This window comes from Rattus norvegicus, chromosome 1 (assembly GCF_021556685.1).
Source record: "Rattus norvegicus strain SHRSP/BbbUtx chromosome 1, alternate assembly SHRSP_T2T, whole genome shotgun sequence".
NCBI classification, from domain to species: Eukaryota; Metazoa; Chordata; class Mammalia; order Rodentia; family Muridae; genus Rattus; species Rattus norvegicus.
In genome coordinates, this window is record NC_141534.1 from 117858726 (window position 1) to 117872297 (window position 13572).

Genomic DNA, 13572 nt, shown 5'->3' on the forward strand with positions numbered 1-13572 from the left:
CTCGTCCCGTTCACTGCTTTCACAAAGCCAAGAAATGGAAACAGCCGACTAGTCCATCAGCTGACGAATGGATAATACAAATGTAGCGTATTTGTACAGTGGAATGTTAGTCAGCCCTAAAGAAAAATGAGATTAGGAAATTCACAGACAAATAGAGATGGAAACGGGCATTCTGGCTGAGATCACCAAGACCCAGGAAGGGGGAGATCACATGCTTTCAGTGTGAGGGTTAGCTCTGAATCTTGTACCTGTTGTCTTAGTGTGAGGAAAGAGAACCAGAGGGTTGCAAGTTCAAGGCCATCTACATACCACGACCTTGCCTAAAGCAAAGTATTTACTGGCTACATTTACTGAAATTCTAGATTTCCTAAAGAAAAAAACATAATTGTTCAAAAAAAAAGTATTTTAAGAAAAAATAGGACACTATGATTCTCGACATGAGCTTTCCTATTACTGACCAGTTAAAAATTCTAAGGCCTGTTAAGTAGTAGTTGACTGCGAGCCATGCATAAAAACAAACCCTTCTGGAGAATGTTTGAAGCTTTGACTACTTGGATCTCCATTAACTGTTTTCTGCATAGCTAACACTGCAGTTTAGACATCAGTGAACAAGGAAAGACACAACACAGAACTTTGGGTTATAGGCTAACATGCAGAAAGGTAAATTTCCATTAGGTAAATTTGATTCGTTGTGAGAATCATAACAGATATATTGAGACTTGAAAAAGTTCTGACAACATGGTTTCTAGTAAAGGAAAATCAAAAGACTTGGTTTTGTTTGTTTGTTTGTTTTTTAAGTGCTGACCCCTCCATAAGATAAATGCAAACTTAACACCAATAGCTGGAGAAATAACTCAGCAGTTAGGAGCAACTACTACTTAGCCAGAGGACCTAGGTTCAGTTCCAGCACCACTCACAAATGCCTGTAAATCCAGTTCCAGGGAATCCAGCGCCCTCTTCTGGTCTATGAGAGTGCTGCATGCAAAGTACCCATACACATAAAATAAAAAAAATAAATCCTTAAAAATAAAGACCAAGAGCATCTTTCACTTGTCTGAGTTTAGCAAACAGGTACATTTGTACTCTGTGCAGTATTTGTGCTGAGTGTAAATGTGATTCTTATAGAGGTCAGATAGTCAAACTGCTAGATATGTTTAGTCTTCAGGATGCATATTGCTACTGGACAGGAACTTCACTTTTAGCCATAATATCATGTTCTAAAGAATTGTATTACAGTTCCTTTAGCCCAGTCAAATGTAAATGTCTTACTTTGTTAGAAATAGAGAACCAAATCTCATGTGACTTAGATTCCTTATATGAAAACATTTGAATTGTGGAAGAAGGTTGGAGACTACGATTTATTTATGATAACTTGTATTTCCTAAAATAAGCAAAGTAGGTGTGTAAACAGCTGTTGTGTAGCTCTTTCTCAGTCTGGTTTCAACAGCACTCACCACCCTCAGGCTGACTCACTCTTTTCTGTGTTTGTTTTAAAGACAGATACACATTATTCCATACTGTCACTCCTTCTGTGTCTGTCTGATTCTCCTTCAAACAGCAATTATGTGGAAACACCGAGAGAGAAAGAAGTGGGTATGTTACCAGATACAAATTTATTATCTATAATTGGGATTTATTAAAAGCTGCAAAGTCATAGCCAAGGCTACACAGAGAAACCCTGTCTTAACAAAACAAACCAAAACCCTGTAAAGTTAGACTTTTATTTTATGAAGAGAAAACTCAACACTTGAGGGTGAATTAATTCAAGTGATAAAAGATATATTGAAATTCAGATTTATTAAGTGTCTCTCCCTTGCTCACTTTCTCTTTTTTTAAGACAAGGTTTCATGTACCCAGGCTGGCTTCACACTCAATAGCCTTGAACTCTCTTAAGGTCAAGGATCTCAGGCGTGCGCCCCATTGCCCAGTTTCCCAGTGTTACAGAGCTGACCTTCAGCTCCATGCATGCTGGGCAAACATCGTCTACCTCCCACTTCCAACTGCCTTGATGTTTTCAAACTTAGTTCCTTGGATGTATTTTGAGTTTTATATGGGCTTCTTTACTATGTAGCTTTATGGGTTTTAGGGTTGTTGGGGTTTTTTTCTCCCAGATACTTATGATAAAGCTGATGAGATCCTTTTGTTCAATTTTAGAAAAGAAGGATGATTTTGACTGGGGAAAATACTTGATGGAAGGTGAAGAAGTTGGCCTTGGTCCAGATATGGACACACCGGTGAGTGGCGGTTCTGCTCATACAAATGTAAGTGCCTGCCCCCGTGGCAGCAGTAGTCCTGGTGTGTCCTTCTGCCACAAAGCATACTGTTTAACATGATCGCCACACTAAGCCAAGGAGTCCGCTCCTCAGGTAAAGGTGCTTACTGCCAGACCCAAACACCAGACTTGCATGAAAAGGAGAAACTCCTGCAAGTTGTCCTCTGATCTACCCATGAGAGCCATGGGTGAACATCATGTGTATGCATATGTACACTCTCTAAGTAGAATGGAAATATTAATTTTTTAAGCTGTGGAGTATGGTAGATTTGTTAATATTCTGGGTTAAGTGAATGTATATTAATGTAATTTACATATTAAATAATACTATATTATAATTATTTGGTGTTGTTTTAAACAGAAGGAAAGGGGAAATTTTTTTTCAAATTACAATACCCCTCCCCAAAATGATTATTTTCAAATAGGTCAGTGTAATAAATATACTAAGTAATTAATTATATTTAGTTCCTATTGTACTATTAATCAAGGATATTAAAAAGCATGCATTATTCTCAGTCACTAACTCAAAGCAATAGTACATGTGGGATTCTTTTGGAATTCAGAAGTGGTTCTTGCTACTTCTATTCAAAGAAAGCTGAATTCACATTTTCACCACAAGTAAAACTGGCTGAAGTGAAACTAAAAACAAATTAGTTTTCTATAGCTCTTCATGACTCAGAAACTTCTGTCTGCACTCTGTCCTTTCTCGTCACCTTTCTCTCCCCTCTTCCGGTCTCCTTCCTACACTTAGCCTTTATCTACACTATTCCCATGCATGTAGACATCATGGACTAGATCTTTAGTCTTCAGGTTTTTATCACCTCAAATCAGACAGTTCCATTGTGGAAACTTATGCAATAAAGAAGGTTTTATTTGGCCTTTGCTTCTCTTCAGAAATGTTCTTCATTTTTAGGCCTAAGTCACTCTAATGGTTACAGTCTCAAGAGTGTGATCATTTTTCTCCTTAAATCAGAATTGGTCTGAAGACAGTGACGATGAAGATACCCAGCAGCCCTTAAGCAGAGAAGACTCTGGGATACAGGTAGACAGGACTCCATTAGAAGAACAAGACCACAACAGAAAAGGAGGCCTTCAAGTCTGCTGGGAAGGTATTATACATGGTTCAGTGCTGGTGTTTTCTCACAAGAGGGCTCAAGTGGCAGGATTCAGATCAGCGGCATTACTGAGCATATTGTGAGTTCTGACATTCCTAGTACAGTGGTTCTGAGCATTCCTAATGCTGCAACCCTTTAATGCAGCTCCTCGGGCTGTGCTGACCCACAACCATAACATTTTTTCATTGTTACTTCCTAACTGTAATTTTGCTACTGTCATGAACCATAATAATATTTGCTATGCTATGGGTGTCTGATGTGGCCCACAGGTTGAGAACTGCTGGGCTAGTAGATTGAATGTATGCCTAAGAAGTAGCACTCTAGCTTTTACCCTTTCTGTCAGTTCAAAAAGGAAACAAAGCACTAATATGCTAATATTTTAATTGCTATTTTATGTGTAGGGAGGATGCTATGTTTTTGTTTATACCATGTACATGCCTTATACCCACAGAGATAGAAGAGGGCATCAGATCCCCTAGAATTGGAGTTAGAGATGGTTATGAACCACCATGTGGGTGCTTGGGATCACAGTTGAGTCCTCTTCAAGAACATCCAATGTTGTTAACCATCGAGCCATCGAGCCAGTCCTAGAATGTAGTTTTTCTATAGTAGTTCTGATAATTTGGTCCTAAATGTGTTCTTTGTTGTTGTAGAAGAATTAACCTTTCTGAATTTAGTAAATGAAGAAAGATTGCAGGGTTTGTTTTGACTTGAATGCTCATATTTTCATCGAACAGTGAGCAACTAGGATTGGTAGACATTTTAGAAAATACTAGAATATAGATAAAGACGATATTTTGTTCTCTTTTATTTCTGAATCCCAGTCTTAATACCCCTTTCCTGTTGGCGAGTTTTAAATACTTGTTCTAATTTTTATCAGTCACTGTTCTGCATTGCAAACATTGTGCTAACTGGTATGTTAAGTTACATAACTGGCATTTATATGTAAATCTTCCTTCCTTTCCTTAGAACTCGATCCTAAGATCTGTCCATATTAGCATGGGAATGTCTCCTCCTCTGTTCTTAAACTGTCATTCAAGTCTGGAGTTTGCAGTTCTGTTTCCAACACATTTTCCCTTGATGATAGACCCCAGCTTACCTCGGCTATCTGCACTTGTGTGAGAGTTTGACTTTGATACCAGTTCCTGCCTTCAAATCTAAGGATCCAATTAGCTCTAGGGAATTACTGTTTGCACTTAACTGATTGCTTCTTTAAGGACTTCACGTATTTGTTGACTTGCCTCTTCTCTGTATTTCTTGATGATCGCTATCATCTATTTACTTGTTCCCCTGGAGTTTGGGTTGTTTCCAGACGGTCTCTTTGACTCCGTTCTCCCCCCTCTAACTCCTGAGTGAAGGAATTAGAGAAGTGTTCCATCATGCCCAGCTTCATTTGGTTTTTCTATCTATTGCCTTCTCTGCTCCAGTTTTTAAGGTCAGCATTTTGCAGATAACTTTTAATCATCTTGCTTAAATCAAAAATAATCTCTGTTCCTCATATTTTTCAATCAAACCTGTGAAGTTGAGCCTCTGAAGAAGTGGCTGAGCGCTTAAGAGAACTTGCTGCTCTCCGAGGAGCAGAATTCAGTTCTAAGCTTCCAGGTGAGCTGCTCAGAACCTCCTGTAACCCAGCTCCACAGGGTTACAGCACCCTCTTCTAGCTTCTCTGGGTACTGCATGCACACACATACTCATACACATAAATAGAAATTTTAAATTCTTAAACAACAATTTTTCAGATGGTCAGTGTTTGTCTTGAGATTTCTGCTGAAAACGAACATTTCCCTGTATTTTTGTGAGTGCTTGTTTTATTATTGTTGCATTTGGGGAGGAACTTCTTCTCTTTTATTTTTTTGAGATTATAATACAATTACATCATTTCTCCTTTCCTTTCTCCAAACCCTCCCAAATGACTCCTCCTTTTGTTCTCTTTCAAATTCATAGCTTTTTTCTTGTTTCATACATGAATACAACTTACTCAGACTGTATGTATGTTTTCAGGGCTGACCATTTACTTTTAGTATTGACAACCAGTTGGTGTGTTCTCTCCTGGGGAAGGCTTCCCCCACCCCAGCTCTCAGCATTCCTTGGTTGCGTGTAGTTCTTTGTGTAGGGTTTCCGTCTCGTGAACTTTCTCAAATCCACAGTAGCGTTGTCTGTTGTTCGAGTCATGTTCAGGCAGCAGTGTCGGTGAGACTTTATGACGAGGTTTACTGACATCCTAGGAGACAGAAAGAACCTCAAAGCAAACTCCCTATTATTCTAGGCTTTCTGCATGCGGTTCTGCAGTGGTTTCTGAGCCTTAGGTGCAGGAGCCTTGCAGATGCATCAGTTGGGATTGGGCTCTACAGATCTGCATTTTGGTTGGTTATCTTTTTCTGTACTTGTTTCCATCTGTTGCAAAGAGAGCTTTCCTTAAAGAGAGATAAGACTACACTTACCTGACTGGACTCTAAATAGAGGCTCATTTGGATCATTAGATGTCTCCATATTTTTATATGCCATGAGATTAAAGGGTCCAGTTTATTTTTCTACCATTTCATGAGACAGTTTCCTAGTAACATCCTTGTTTGATGGTTTTATCTTGATTATGCATCAAGTTCTCCTTTGTACTTTTTTACACATCTTCTGTTACTTTAGTGTTTGCCTACCAGGGACAGACTTTATGTTTTGTTTGTTGTTTTTTTTTCTTTGTTTTGTTTTTTTTGGGTTTTTTTGTTTGTTTGTTTTTTGACTTTATGTTTTTGTAGCTTGTGGTTTTCTCTCTTAATGTATGGAAAGGATATCCTATCCTTTTCAAAATTGCCTTATCTCTTTGTGAACCTGTACTCTTCCGTGGACATTTTAAAAGCAGTGTGACAAATAATTCCAACTGGATTTTTATTAGGGTTTTGGTAAGTTTGTAGTTTTAACTTGAAGTAGCTGACAGGACCTCCGTTGTTTTCCAATTATCTTGTATTATGTTAGACCTTACATGGAGGTAAACACAGCCTTGTGAGTGCTGTTAATGCTTTGCCACTGAGCATACCCCCAATCCTATTAAGATTTGTGGTTGTTTGTTTATTGGTGAGGTTCTTTTTTATATTCTCAAGTATTCATCTAGTGGTTTCTGTGTCTGTTCACATTTTCATTGTGAATCTTGAGCAATTTGTTTTACTTTGTTTACGTAGGTGTAGTTTCTATGGTTTGTCTATGTTAGGCATTCTTGGTGAATCTTCATTGTAAATTTGGTAGTTTGTTGGTTTCTTTGGGTTTTTATGTAAATGATTAGTATTTATAGGCATTAACAGTTTTATCCCCTCTTTCTAGTTCTTTTCGTTTTTCTTTTTTTTTTTTTTTTAATTTCTTTTTTTCAGAGCTGGGGACCGAACCCAGGGCCTTGCGCTTCCTAGGCAAGCGCTCTACCACTGAGCCAAATCCCCAACCGCTATTTATTTATTTATATGTAAGTACACTGTAGCTGTCTTCAGACACACCAGAAGAGGGCATCAGATCTCATTACAGATGGTTGTGAGCCACCATGTGGTTGCTGGGATTTGAACTCAGGACCTCTGGAAGAGCAGTCAGTGCTCTTAACCTCTGAGCCATCTCTCCAGCCCTCTTTTCGTTTTTCAAGACAGGGTTTCTCTGTGTAGTCTTGACTACCCTGGAACTCACTATAGACCAAACTGGCCTCAAACTCAGAGATCTGCCTGCTTCTCCCTCTCAAGCGCTAGCTTTAAAGGCATGCACTGCACCACCTGGTCCTTCTAATTCTTAAATCTTATATCTTTATGACAATTTGAGTAACTCTAGGTCAGCCCTCTCACAGACTAGACAGTGGCCATGGAGGGCCCTCATAGGCTTTTATCCTGAGGGAGCTACACTTTTCGTTATGAAGAGATAAAAGTTCCTGGTCACTATAAATATTGATATGTGTTTCGCTTTTTGTGGCAGATGAGCCAGATAGCCGGAGCTGGCTGGAACAGCATGTAGTCCATCAGTACTGGACAACCAGGCGCTCCCGGATTCCACACAGTTCACATTTGCACTCCAATTTAGCTGCTGTCTGGTAAGCAGAACTTCTTATTTAATATAATGACAGAACAAACTTTGATGGTTAAGCATATAACTTTGGTTCGTGACTTAAATCATGAATTGTAAACTTGTTGGTTTTAAACAAGTGTAGTGGAATGTATGCGACAGTAAACATAACATCATGCTGGGGAGGAACCAAAGGCCTTAGACACATAACACAGCACTGTTTTGCTGAGCTGAACCTTACCTCCCTTTAGCAATTTCTAATTAATATTTAATATCATGAAATTACTAATGGCACTATGTTTATCTTCCATTTAAGTAGATTGATATATGCTAGCCTGTATTTAATTTCTGTTTTAATGTACTTACTATAAAAACACTAATTTTTTAAAAATTGCATAGTTTTAAGCAATTAATAGAATGATAAAGCAATTGTAGTTGCTCTGAACATGCTTCACTAAAAAGATTTCAGTGATTCTGAAAAATGAATATGGAGTGAACTTAAGACATTTATTGTGTTTATTTTTTAATTGCTGAGTATAAAGCTGCATATATTCATTGAGGCAAGTAATTTTACTTAAAACTTTTCTGTTGACCTTTGATGTTTGCTCTTTAATAGGGACCAACACCTGTACAGCAGTGACCCGCTCTATGTTCCAGATGACAGGGTGGTAGTTACTGAGACACAGGTCATTCGGGAAACCCTATGGTAAGAAGCATCAGCCTCGGAGATTGTACTGTTGAAAAGGAAAATTGTTTTGTTTTGCTTTTAAGGAATATACCCAAGAAATTTTACTGGGAGGCTAGAAACAGGCCTTAGGGATGAATTTCAGACTTTAGATAGATTTTACTGTGAAGATTGTGTAATTTTGATATATTCTTTCCTATTTTAAATAATTTGGGATTGAGTTAGACCATCATTTTTGAATACCTGAGTTTAAAGCAAGGTTTGCTGCTGACTGCTTATACTTAAAATGTGTCTGTGAGGGTTGTCTGTGCTAGACCCAACACTGTGAGTCTCTTGCAACCTCTGATGAGCCCCTGGGTCCAGGTGGTGCTAACATTCTATCCATATCTGACAGTGTTACACACGCAGTGGTTTCTTTGTATCTTCAGGAGTTTAGTGGTTCTGTATGTCTGTGTGCATATGTGTGTGTGTGTGTGTGTGTGTGTGTCTGTGTGTGTCTGTGTGTGTCTGTGTGTGTCTGTGTCTGTGTGTCTGTGTCTGTGTGTGTGTGTGTGTCTGTGTGTCTGTGTGTCTGTGTGTGTGTGTGTAGGGGTGGTTGAACTTATAAAATGATGCTGAAATATCTTGAGTCTTAATCCTGTGAAGTTTGACAATCTTCCCATTTTTGTGCAATTGACCTATTTTGTCCCCTAATTCTGAATTTCCAAAATAAATTTCTCAGCTATACTTTAGTGATTATTTTAGTAAACTTCAAATATATTGATCTTGATCTTTTCTTATTTCATTTCAGGTTACTTTCAGGGGTAAAAAAGCTGTTTATATTTCAGTTGATAGATGGGAAGGTAACTGTGAGAGACAATATTATCGTAACTCATTTGACACACGTAAGTATCTGTGTTTATTGTTGCTTAAAAATTAAATTTAAAATTAAACAGAAGTCTTTTAAATGTTGGTAATAGACCTTTAGAGCATTTTACATTATCAGATTTATTGAAGAGAGTAAAAACTCTAAAAAGTAAAATTGAGTTGTGCATCATTACAGAGCTTAACCAACTCTTAAATATTTGTGACATTTAATTTTAATTTTTATTTTATCTTATATTCTGTATTGAGAAAGCAGGATGCGTAATGATTTTTTTCTGTACTTTATGTGTGTTTTTTAAAAGTATAAGCAATAATTCTGTAGTATGTACAAATTGATTGTTCACTGTTTCACTGAACTCGTTCTATTACTTTGTCATGTTCACACAGTGTCTTTTACAGTTTGAACATTTGTGAGAGGCCAGCTTTAAACACTAACACTTGACTTCTGTTGTAGAGCTGTTTACGATCTGTGCTGGAACAGATAGCAGCATATGGCCAGGTTGTGTTTCGGCTCCAGGAGTTCATCGATGAAGTCATGGGGCACAGCTCTGAAAGTCCATCACCAGGAAATGGTCCCATACCTAAGAAGACACCTGACGCTCCTTTTAGGACCTACCAGGCGTTCATGTGGGCCCTCTACAAATACTTCATTAACTTCAAGGAGGAGCTTACAGAGATTGAGAAGAGTGTTATCAGTAATGGTAGGTCTTTTTTTTCTATTTATAAACTACCTAACTCATTTTGAATACTATTAAAGTTATTCAGTTATTGATAAGACATTTAAAAATTACATGGCAAATAAGTAATTTTCATGAATATATTTGTTTTTAAAGTGATTTTAGGGCTGGAGAGATAGCGTGGCAGATAAAGGCACTTGCCACCAAGCCTTACAGCCTGAGTTTAATCTGTAGGACCTGCATGATAGAGGAGAAAACCAGTTCCTTCAAGTTATCCTCTACCTCCACATGTGCACTGTAGCACACACATCTCCCTCCACCACCACCCATATACGCATGCACACACAGAAACACACACATTAGTAAATGTAATAAAATGCTAAATAACTTTGAAGCTACCTTAAATTTCTATTTTTAAGCATTTGTCTGTAAAAATCCAAAAAATGCCGTAGCTTACAGTGCTCACTTTTTCTTGTTCCAGTTCCTCTCCCAAGACAGGCAGCTCCTGTACATTCTTTTAGAGAGTACTATGTATGCGTATGAGAGCGCCCCCATTTCTTTTTGTGAAAAAGTTGTTTTGTTCATGCTGTGGTGGACATTTGGACTGTCCCCACTCTACTGTTAGCGGTACCTGCGGTGATTACCCCTTAACCGTTGCAGCAGTTACACACGTGCAGAGTAGAACTGATACATCAGAGCGTATATAAAACATGACTTTTGCTAGATTTTTCTGTATTTCTGTACAATTTAATATAAATGAGTTTATGCTCTTGCCAGGAGGGTCTTGTTAACTAAGGCCAGAGCAGCACAGAGAGGGCCCATGTGTGCTTGTTTCCTTAATTATAACAGAGTCAGCTGGGAAACTGCCATGTCACTGCAGCACAATAGCTGGACCAGCATAATGGGGAGCCATAGCATCTGTGCAATGTGCCAGTCTACCACATGTACAGAACTATGCAACCGTGATGTTCAGGATAAGGAGCTGTGTCACTGCCACTCGAGAACTTGGTTGAGCTGCCTCTTTGTAGCTTTACCATGTGTAATTTTAGTTTGTGTTCTTTAAATGAAGTTTAGTGCCCTTCTATTACATCAATGACCACTTGTCTTTCTTTTCTGATACTTATCAGTTCCCATATACATTATTTTTGTCTGAATTACCTTTTTCTCCCTGACTTATGGAAGTTCCTTCTTTAAGGAAGATATGATATTAAAGATAATGGTATTAAAATGTGATATTAAGGGGTCTGGAGAGATAGCTCAGAGTTTAAGAGCACTGACTGCTCTTCCAGAGGTCCTAAGTTCAATTTCCAGCAACCACATGGTGGCTCATAACTATGAGATCTGGTGCCCTCTTCTGGTCTATAGTCATGCATACAGGCAGAATGTTGTATACATAATAGTAAATAAATCTTTAAAAAACAGTACTTTAAAAAAGATATGATATTAAAACATTCCACCTTCCATCTGGCTATACCTTTCCTTATGTCAAAGAATAACATTATCAGTATCAGTATTATATGTTGGTCACAGATGTCTTTCCTTGCTATTCAGTTTGATTTGTTGATACTTAACAGATACAACAATAACACTTGCAATAGTGGTGAACAAGTTGGCACCTCGATTGGCGCAGCTAAAGGTCCTGGACAAAGTGTTTAGCACTGGAGTGGCAGAAGTTCCACCTGATACTCGCAATGTCGTCCGGGCGTCTCACCTGCTTAACACCCTGTACAAGGCCATTCTTGAATATGACAATGTTGGAGAAGCCTCTGAACAAACTGTATGTTGGACTTGTGGATGAACTAAAGTGCATGATGAAAGGATTGAGGATAACCTGTTGTAATCCCTTGTTAAATGATGAAGTCATGGTATGCCAGACAGTTGTTCAAAATTTTACAGCTTCCAAATTTATGGCTGGCTTACTAGTGTTAATTACCAAAAGAACCAGAAGAATGAAGCAAAAGAAAAGCAAGAAGTGAAAAATACCTATGTGGCTTATATAGACAATTATCAAAAAACTCTTTTTTTACATAAAACACGGCTAGGAATAGTGGCACACACTTTTAATCCTTGCACTCAGGAAGGAGTAGTAGGCAGGTTTATTGAGTGGAAGGCCAGCCTGGTCTATATAAGAAAGTTACGCAAGGCCCTGGGTTCGGTCCCCAGCTCCGAAAAAAAGAACCCAAAAAAAAAAAAAAAAAAAAAAGAAAGTTACACCAAGGGCTACATAGTGATACTCTTTCTAAAAAGGAAAAAGGTTACAAGTCTATGACAAGGAGTGTCTAAACTTGTCACAGTATGTAACAGACTTCTAGGAGCTGGGGTGGAAATTTTTTTTTTTTTTTTTTTTTTTTTGGTTCTTTTTTTCGGAGCTGGGGACTGAACCCAGGGCCTTGCGCTTCCTAGGCAAGCGCTCTACCACTGAGCTAAATCCCCAACCCCTGGGGTGGAAATTTTAATATGTGTATTTAATACTACTGAACTTACATATTGAATGGCTAAGATGGTTGTAAGCATTAAACTCTTAAGTACTCAGTGACTTTTTCATACCAAAGTTCCCAAGTCCTTCCAGTCTTCCCCAAAACAAGTCACGTCACATTTACCAATAGTCTACTCTCTGGTACAACTTCTGTGTTAAATTGTTTTCTCTTGCTGTGATAAACACCATGACGAAAGGCAACTTGGAGGGAAAGAGTTTGGCTTATACATCCATGTTACATACAGTACATCATGCAAGACAGAAAGTCCAGGCAGGAGCAAGGCAGAGGCAGGAGGCTTGGAGGAATGCCGCTTACTGGTTTGCTCCTCACGGCTTGCTTAGCTTGCTTTTTGTATAACCCAGGACCACCTGCCTAAGAATGGCACTACTATCATTAATAGACTGGGCCCTCCACATCAATCATTAATTCAGAAAATCCTCCACGGACTTGCCTGCAGGTCAGTCTGAGGGACAAATTTTCTCAGCTGAGGTCCTGTCTTTCCAGATGACTCTAGCTTGTGTTGAGCTAAACAAATCAGTGTAGGAGGGCTCTTGTACAAGTGATGAATGTTATATTTATCCCTCAGCTAGATGGACATCCAAATAAAGATCTTACAGTTTACATTTTGAGAATTTCAGTTTCTTCGTTTCAAAATGTGTAGGAAGACAGTCACTTTTTAAAGTTATTTAGAAATGCTTAAACTTGATCTTACTTAGCCTAGTGAGAGGAGCTCTGAAGACTAACCAGGCAAGATCTCATCCTTAGGTCTCCCTCCTGTTCTCTCTCTGGGTGGAAACAGTGAGGCCCTACCTACAGACTGTAGATGAATGGATCGTCCATGGACACCTGTGGGATGGTGCAAGGGAGTTTATCATACAGAGGTGAGGCTGTGCAGGCATAGAGTTCAGGGGATGCTGGCTGCGCTAAGTTGTACATGGAACTGCAAGGGTGGGTTGGTGATGATAGCACAGACATGTCCTGCTGCTTCTTTATAAGGAGATGGCAGGTCCCAACCAGTTAAAAATACCTTGAGTCTTCTGGCAGTTCACATCTTTACATAGCAATTCATATTTTTTAATGGTATTTAAATGCTTCCTATGAAGTGAAGCAAGATGACATCACTTATTACAACCTACTGACATTGTAAGTTATCAATAAGATATGACAGTAGTATAGAACATGACTTTGGGCCATTTATTTCCTAAAATAAACTGCAGATTTTCTTCTTAATGTAATATTTAATAAAGAAAATAAAAATATTAATCCATTTACAACAATTTCCCATTAGTTAATTGACTTTTCTGAACAAACTCATAAACTGTAATGGAAAACTATTTGTAATAATTTGAAGTAATCGTATTCAGTTTAATTCCAATTCAGGAAAATATTTCATTTAAATTTTAATTAAATTGAGAGTACTTATCATTGCACATTAAACTGAATGAGGATAGATAAAAAC

The 13572-nt window shown here is 38.3% G+C and overlaps 1 protein-coding gene across 2 annotated transcripts in view; it reads left to right on the top strand.

Annotated features, from left to right (window-relative positions):
* Positions 1-13572, top strand: part of Tubgcp5 (tubulin gamma complex component 5) — a 35664-nt gene that overhangs the window by 3017 nt on the left and 19075 nt on the right. For both annotated transcript variants that reach the window (XR_015623939.1, NM_001107516.1), the window contains 9 exon segments: positions 1497-1593; positions 2155-2234; positions 3246-3381; positions 7324-7438; positions 8027-8116; positions 8886-8979; positions 9414-9660; positions 11211-11413; positions 12879-12994. Coding sequence is in view for 1 of the 2 variants with exons in the window: in NM_001107516.1 (NP_001100986.1) it covers positions 1497-1593; positions 2155-2234; positions 3246-3381; positions 7324-7438; positions 8027-8116; positions 8886-8979; positions 9414-9660; positions 11211-11413; positions 12879-12994 (1178 nt within the window). In the remaining variant the exon portion in view is untranslated.